This window comes from Taudactylus pleione, unplaced genomic scaffold (genome assembly GCF_031769625.1).
Source record: "Taudactylus pleione unplaced genomic scaffold, aTauple2 ptg000154l, whole genome shotgun sequence".
NCBI lineage: Eukaryota > Metazoa > Chordata > Amphibia > Anura > Myobatrachidae > Taudactylus > Taudactylus pleione.
In genome coordinates this window covers 21888135-21896661 of record NW_028284556.1, presented here as the reverse complement: position 1 = coordinate 21896661, position 8527 = coordinate 21888135, and the positions used below count along the sequence as shown (strand labels likewise).

Below are 8527 nucleotides of genomic sequence, written 5' to 3'. Positions count from 1 at the left end.
CCTGGGTTTTTTCCTTATTTAAATTCCTTCTTTCACAATTCTTCCGCAAAGAAAAAAAGTTTTGTACACTACTCTCTGCATAGGTGTTTGCATCACACTCTTGTTTCTGCTCATGGAGAGCAGCCTCTACAAAATAGTGTCCAAGTAGAGTACAACATTTGTACATGAAAATACTGAAAGCCAATGGCCAAATATGGATAGAGGGAATTCAACACCTACTTCTAGGTGTAATCATTGTTTTGCTATCTAATCACAATCGAGCCACCTGTAAATCAAATTCTAGAGCATAAAGGAGTAAACCAACCTAATCAAATGCCCATTTTCCTAAGAACTGACCCACAGACTTTAGATAAAGTAGTATTAGTAGAAAAACAAAATGCCATCCATAAGGGACTATTCTAAATCTGGTAATTACATCGGACTACTGCCTAATTTTTGTGCTGCATGCAAGTATGAATTGCTTTGCTGTGCTGTAAATAAGGACAAATGCACATTTCCAGCAGCTGTTTGGGGGTGACTAAAAGCTCTTCCATGTTCTTTGTTCATATGTTGCTTGTAGCTTTTGCTATACATAGAATTGCAGCACTATAATGGGACTCATTCTTGTGAAAAACAGGCACCGCCGATTAAAAACTATCTGCCACACAGATTCCCTGCTGGACGTGAGTGGTGTCAATGCGAGAACACTCCTCAGTAGTTCCTTCTGGGTGAGTTTTACTTGACAGCTATGGGGTCACTAATATTACCAGTTATTATACATCATAGCTTGTCAAGAAGCAATACTGGAATATAAAAGACAGTGTCTATTGAAGACTTGCTGTTGCAAGTTTATTTATCCTGTTTAGAAATCAAGCATTTGGCATGCCCCTTGTAGAAATCATGCCATTAGCCTCATTCTATTATTTTTGTTCCTTTACTGAGCTGGCCACTACCAATCCAGAGTCACCACCTTGATTGTCAAACATCCCTTGCTGCATCCCAACTGGTCAGTTCTAAAGATGTGGGAGAAGCCACCTTTAATGGGATGGGGACTGTATCTAATAGAGCAGTAATGAAAATCCAGTTTAACATTAAGCAATTTACTTTTCCCTTAATCATCAATACCTTAAAAAAAAAAAAAAAAAAAAGTAGACATTCTAAAAAGGAAAATAAAGTATAGAGTCCAGGTTTATTTAAGGTAATGATGCTATTATAATGTGCATTTGTCAAGTACAATTTTTCAAAAACGTTTTCCCTTTATTGGAGAATATAATAATAATTACCATTGCAAGTTGACTTTACCCAGCACTCATCCATGTTTATTTCAATTCACATCACCAATAATCAGAAATTTAAATGATGTATTTAACAAAAATGTTAGTCTGATTTCACACTGTAGATTGTAAAACTACTTTCAGCGCTTGCAAAATTTTCTACAGTCCAAATATACTGTTGTCTATGTACAGATAATGCAAAATAATGGTGCTATGACACATACTGCATGTTTTGAAATTTAGTCAAATGTAAAAATGTGCATTTCATTGTTCATCTAAAATGTTTGCCATTATATCACAAGAATTTTTATTTATAATTATTGTACTAAAAAAAATTGGGTGGGCCAGGACAAAAAAAAATTCTCCATTCAAGGTTGTAGGGTGAAGTCTTCAAAGGTCTATTTGCAGTGTTCATTTTTGGTCTTGTAGACACTGGAATTTAACGGAATATGGTTGCTAACTGATGAGCAGTTAAACCAAAAGGAAATTTTTTTTTAAATTAAAAAGGTATTTTCCACTCTTTTCGGTCACTCCTCTAATTAAACTACAACAGACTGACATGTGGTATTTTTCCTTGCATGAGTTTAAATAGCCATTTTTTTTACTTACATTCAGATTTTAATCAACTAAATATTACAGTTAGTAAAACAAGCATGCCAACTTAAGATGTATATACACCAATTGAAACAGCTGTAGTTGTCTATAGTATGTAACAGCAAAATACTCAATGTCATACCCATACCATTATCTTTTGTGTACATTTAGAAGAATTCAATACAAAATATTAAAACTCACCCCTGGAGTCATCCCATACTAGACACATTTAATATATGTTTACAATATATATATATATTTATATATAATATACATAGCTTTTTAGCATTTCCAAATAAATCTTTGCAATTAGTCTAAAAGAAAGTAAGAAAAAAATAATAAACGAAAAGTCAGATACACAAATAATCCACAATTTCAATGTTTAAACAATGTATAAGTAAAAAGCCACAATTGTACTTCTTTAAACAAACTGGAAATTTTTAAAAAAAATATTTTAGGTTAATTTAGTGGCATTTCATATTTGTTTGCTTTAATGATGTATAGCCTTTTAAATTTAATTAAGCACAAATATCACTTTTCAAAGGCAAATAATTTTCCCAATCTTTCAGCGAATCTTAGCAAAAACCAAGGATGAGTGTGTCTGTGCATTTTTGTAGTACAATAGGGTCATGTAAATAATTAAAACAATGCAGCCAGCAGTGGAGGAATTGGAGCTTTTAGCACTAATAATTATTACAGCATTATCAAGTCATAAGGGATATTTCGGGCAACCTTACCAATGAAAGAAACACCAATTCATTAAAAGTAAAAATCATTGCTTCCATTATTTGAAATATGAAAAGCGTAACCTAAAAAAAATAATAATAATAATTATTGCAACTGAACTGGCATAAACAGAAAGATAAGATTTGAATATTCTAATTAATTATTTCCCCAGCTAAAAGGCAGGACTATATTCTCATAGTTTTAAAATAATTTCATAACTAACTGTAGGGTTACAAAAATGATTAAGTTGATAAAAACATTCCTTGAAATAACAAAAAAAAAAAAGTGCCATTAAGAAAAAGAGGGCACAGGATCACTAAAATGTAAATTATATCATCACCTAAGATATTAAGTCTTAGCATTACTAGGGATCATTTTGCCACAATAGCCAATTCCATCTCCGTTAAGCAACCCTAATGCACTGCGCTGGCAAGCAAATCTTACATGTATTACTAACTGGTGCAAATGGTGACAATTTCCTTTGTGCTACATGAGAAACACAGGATTATAAATAACCAATAAACCAAATCTAAACCTATAGGAACAAATGCACGTTGCTCAGGCTCACAGTACAAGTACAGGATTATCATTTTGCTTGACAATAAAATACGTGCAAGTGTGAATTTCTAGAAGAAATAATGCCTACAGTGCAGCTCTGGCTGTCTCCGTGTTGGCATTTCACCCTCTAGCAAACATAGTGCTTTTGGCAAACGTATGGCTGAATTTACCGACTCACTGTTATATCATCAATATGGATGAAAAGGTCCGAAAACATTTACTGTTAGTCATTAAAACTATTAAAAGCTACTAATGTTTTTGCTGTTTATGTATTTAATTTTTTTTTATATATATAAAAAAAATAATAATCTGATGGTGTCATTTAATGTAGGTGAAGTTCAGAACTGACATTTGACATTTTCAACACATTTTACCCTTTTAGAAATTTATTTTGGTATTTTACCTAGAAGTACATTCAAAAGAACACAAAGCACTGTATACTAAACAAAACAATTAAAATATAAAATGTGTTCTTTATTTTTACACTGAATTGACTTGTTACTAGCAGCCCACTGGATGGGAAAATGCTTCCTTCCTCAATAGTCAGCTCTACAAGGAGATAGATGCACAACGAGAACTGGGCAAATAACAGGTCCATGTTTTCCACCAAATGTGCTTGCTAGAGCTCTAAGTGAGAAAGGGGAGCAGTAAAGTACTTTCCCATTGTGTTTCCTATATTGTAGTTATTTGCCATTTACTGGCCAGCTTTTTTATTTTCTTTATATTGTCCCAAATGCCACAACCTCAAAGCATGCTGGAAGTTGGTATCTAGTTTGATCCAGGCCTGCCTGGTCAAATGTGCACTCTTAAAAACAAAATGCTGCTACTGTAGCTCAGAGGTCATTTGAAAGACAGAATCCTGGCTCCAAGCGCCAGTCGAGTTCACAGCACCCTGAACAAACCATTAGTTTAGAAAACAGCACCCAACAAAAACTAAACCCACAACATTGTTTTTGCATCTTATCCTGATTATTGAACACAAGAAGAAAAGGCCAGTTAAATCAAATCTTCGGGCATTAGTAGCATGTCTCTCTTATGTGGCTGCTTGGTAAATTAAAAGCTACAGGTAAGCATGGTGTCATACAAAAACTTTGGCAAGGGCATCGGCGCCCGCACTGGCTATGTAGCATTTAGACGGGTGGAATGCCACATCGTGAATGGACTCATCAGACTTCTTGCGGTGAGCTGTGAATTCCTGTATGCATGTCTTGCTTTCCAAGTTCCATAAGCGTATCGAACAGTCGTGACCTGTGGGAAAAAAAGAAAACATTTTAATTGTCTTCTAGGACTATCAGATTTCATTGAAGTATACAGAACCAGGAAGCGACATTTATTGTACATTTATCTATGCTTCAAATACTGGTTCATACAGCAATGTAATATGCTAGGCATATGAAATGCACAGATGTTATTGTTCCTTTTGTGATGCATCTTTCCCATAATTATCCACAATTTCAGAGTATAATAAAACAAATATATTACTTTGTTACGTGCTCATAAGGCAACAGTATTTTCGCAATGCACACTCCTCCTTTTCGCCCTATCCAAATCAAAACTCACGAAAACGCATATGTGCGATAATTGAGCATGGCGAAACTAGCAAAAAGTACAGCACATTTTTGGGGAAACAGTCTGTACCCCATAAAAAGCCTAAAGGGGTACATCCACTAGCAGACTGAAATTACTGCACGATTACGATATTGTAATCGTGCAGTCGTTTCACAGTCTCTGCTGTGCCTACACTGAACAATCAAGTCGTTCAGTGTAGGCACCCTCCCTCATCCCTGAGCATGGCCAATCTGTTGATATCGGCAGACTGACCAGCATGTTCAGGCGATGATAGATGTCAAAAACGACCAGCGGGAGAGCATCGCTGGTCTTTTTTGACATTAAGCTGCCCGATTTGTGCCTGGTTAACAAACGATTGAACGATAGCAATGTTGTTATCGTCCAATCTCTGTTTAAATCGGGTAGTGGATGTGCGCCTTAACTGACACTGGAAATCAATATAGAAGTTTATTAATAGCCCTAAATAAATATTTTGGGTTCTTAAATTGAGTCAAATGGCTGTTATATGGGCAGCACAGACGGTGTTAATGGTTAGCATTACTGCCTCACAGCACTGAGGTCATGGGTTCGATTCCCACCGCGGCCCTACCTGTGCGGATTTTGAATATTCTCCCTGTGCTTGCGTGGGTTTCCTCCGGGTACACCAGTTTCCTCCCACACTCCAAAAATATATGGTGGGTTAATTGGCTCCCACACTGTGTATGTATGTGCGCATGTGATAGGGCAGTGTTGGCTAACCTTGACACTCCAGCTGTTGTGGAACTATATATCCCAGCATGCCCTGCCACAGTTTTAGCATGCCCTAATAGCAAAACTGTAAAAGTGCATGCTGGGTTATGTAGTTCCATAACAGCTGGAGTGTCAAGGTTAGCCAACACTGTGATAGGGAATATAGAGTGTAAGCTCCACTGGGGCAGGGCCTGATGTGAATGACCAAAATATTCTCTGTAAAGCACAGCGGAATATGTGTGCGCTATATAAATAATTGGTAATAATAAATAAATATGCATATTTGCATAAGTATGGAAAAATTGTTTTTTGTTTTTTTTTAAATAATTGCTGTAGTTAAATTGGGGGTGCTAGTATTTTCTTTATTTCTATAAAGTGCAGTTTTTAAAAATGTTAAAAATACACCTGCTGCAGCTACCTGCAATCCTAAAAACACCTGTCCCATCCATACAGCCCCCCAAAATACCTGACCCAGTACTTTAAACCCATTTTCCAACACTTTTTACATTTTCACCCCAAAAATGACATGTCATTATTAGGGGGAATTAAGCTAATTTAAAAATGATTTTTGCTTAATCAGTCACTTGGGGGTTGTCCAAAGGGTTCTGAACCAAGTCCCCACATTTTTAGTCAAAAATAGTGATTTTGCACATTTTAGAGGGTGAAAGCTTTTCGCCGGTTTCAGTCTATGGTGTTTTCGCTCAAGCGAACACCAACAATTCAATAGCGCAATACGCACTTATGTGTGAAAAGTTTGCACCTGTGAACACTTTTGGCCAAACGCGCCTTTTCGCACCTAATTGAATACGGCCCTAAGACAGCAGCCCAGGTGAGTATAGCAACCCACTGATTTTGCCGCCCAACATTGATCTGAGGTCTGGTTGCCTCCGTAATTCAGTTTTTTACAGATGGAACATAGGATAAAACCAACATAGGAGGCAGCTTCACTAATGGGACACAAATATATTGCTGTGCTGCCAGTAGGTGAATCTGTCATTTAGAAATTTTTATAGATTTTAAAACTATAAATGTCCTGAAACATCTGAATCACTTACTGTTGTCAGCATTTTTCTTTCCCATGAGTACCACAGCCTATGGTTCTTTTGTTTTACCAATATTATATACAAATATACATACACAATGCCCATGGTATAGTGAGCAGAGAGGCTTTAGAAAGCCCCTGTGGCCTATGTGTGCTGTGACATCCTCCTTTTTTGCCATCAAAATACATGCTTAAATCTGTGAGCCTGCAGCAGTCCTATTCATGTTTGCCCCAGGGAGATATTGAAATGGGGATACTCTGTAGGACAGACAAGTACAAGGCCTATAAGCAAAACTTACTTAACTTGGTGTTTAAAGATAAAAAAATCCTTCTATTTGGTATTGCTCCATATACATCGGCTCTGAACATACTCCATGGGTGGTTGGCCTTTATTTGAGCCTCAACAACATTAGGCCATAAAATAATACCATAAAATTGCTGCAATCAATAAATCACAGGAAAATGCCATTTTCCAACTGGAGAAGACTGGGCTTTGCTTTTCTCAAAGTGACATTTTCGTTTGAAATTTGCATGCACTAAAAACAAGTTTGAGGTTTAAACTCTGTTTCATACAGATGTGCTCGACATGTTTCTGTATCAGACAAGACAGAATCCTCACATTATCTGCTGGATGACAAGATGTACCCATGAGATATATCTCCAGCATTTAGGAGAAGTCTTTCACAAAAGTAAAAAACTTCCTTGGGGAAAGCTGACACTGCACATGCGTATAGTGTCAGCTTCCAGAGCCGGCTGGGAGCTGCAGGGGAGAGATGGAAAGATCTCTCTTCTGCCTCTGGAGCCCCCATAGACTTACAGTAGTTACACCATCTGAAGAAGGTGTAAACTACCGGTGCTAACTGCAAAAAGTTTTGCTTTTTGGAGTTTAGTACATAGTGGTCAGATTGTAGTCCCCTTTGATAATAATGGGGACTGCGATCTGCAGTGCTAATTAGCACTTTGACAGAGATTTCTGTGAAATTTCCTGCATTGTGCTATTAGTACATAGGAACAATACATAAAATGATGCATAAATAAATATGTTATACGAGGTATTGCAGCACAGAAGTTCTTGCTGAGCTAGACAAAACTGTACATGAGCAGCTTTAACTCATTCCAACAATACTCACTGCCGGACATCAGGTACAATCCATTAGGATCAACAGCTAAACTTGTTACAGCATCTAAGTGAGCAACCATTGAATGGATCAGTTTTCCTAGAAGTGAAAAAATAAATAAATTAATGAACAGTAATTAAATGCTATACCATTTATATGAAAAGTACTATATATTCTGACAGTCTTACAACTGTAATCAATTGTAAAACAGGATCTATCATTCTGTGAATTACATATGTGATATCATACACTGTGGCTTTAGTCATGCTATATAGCCCCTCTTGGAGCACCAGGTCCCGGATGATTAGGCTGCGGCAAATATATATCTTGCTCAAAATGTGCATCTTAATCGCATAAATAAAACAACTGGAAGCAACAGAACTACTCTGCTAGATTATACTGATCAATTTCATGCGTGTCATTTTTCTTACGCCAAGTTCCGTTGTACTTCACCTGCGATCTTGTACGTGTTTAAATCTAATTCCTGTGCGGTTATAGTCACAGACCAGTGTCTTTACACTGAGTGATGTTTTGCTGTGTCTGTGATACAAATAAGACGCAAAATCTAATGAAAATGACAGTATGTTACACTTCTTGAAATGGTTCAATCACGCCGTATGGCGTATAGACGCTTGGTGTATTAGGACACATCTGTAGTCAGGATTTAGGCTAGGGTTGCTATAAAATTCCCGTAATCAGGGACACACAGACATTGCACAGGTTCAGTGGCCGCCTGACTTTCACCTGGTTTTAATCAACCACAAAACCTGTGTGTGTAATTTACGTGTCCCTAATTAAGGACATATTTTACCAATCTGACTCCAAGCTCATGTAATCATTTGGAGCCAATGCACTGAACGCTGACATTTGGATGAGGTCGCTGGTGGTTTCTCAGGAGCACACTGAGCATGTCCCTATCAGTATATGATGCCTGATGT

The 8527-nt window shown here is 36.9% G+C and overlaps 1 protein-coding gene across 3 annotated transcripts in view; it reads right to left on the bottom strand.

Moving 5' to 3' along the window:
* Positions 1-1166: 1166 nt before the first annotated feature.
* Positions 1167-8527, bottom strand: part of STRN (striatin) — a 140738-nt gene continuing 133377 nt past the window's right edge. For all 3 annotated transcript variants that reach the window (XM_088474400.1, XM_088474398.1, XM_088474399.1), the window contains 2 exons: positions 7602-7688; positions 1167-4379 (listed from right to left, as the gene is read on the bottom strand). In XM_088474400.1, the coding sequence (XP_088330526.1) occupies positions 4210-4379; positions 7602-7688 (257 nt within the window). In that variant the 3' untranslated portion in view covers positions 1167-4209. The remainder of the gene's footprint in view (positions 4380-7601; positions 7689-8527) is intronic.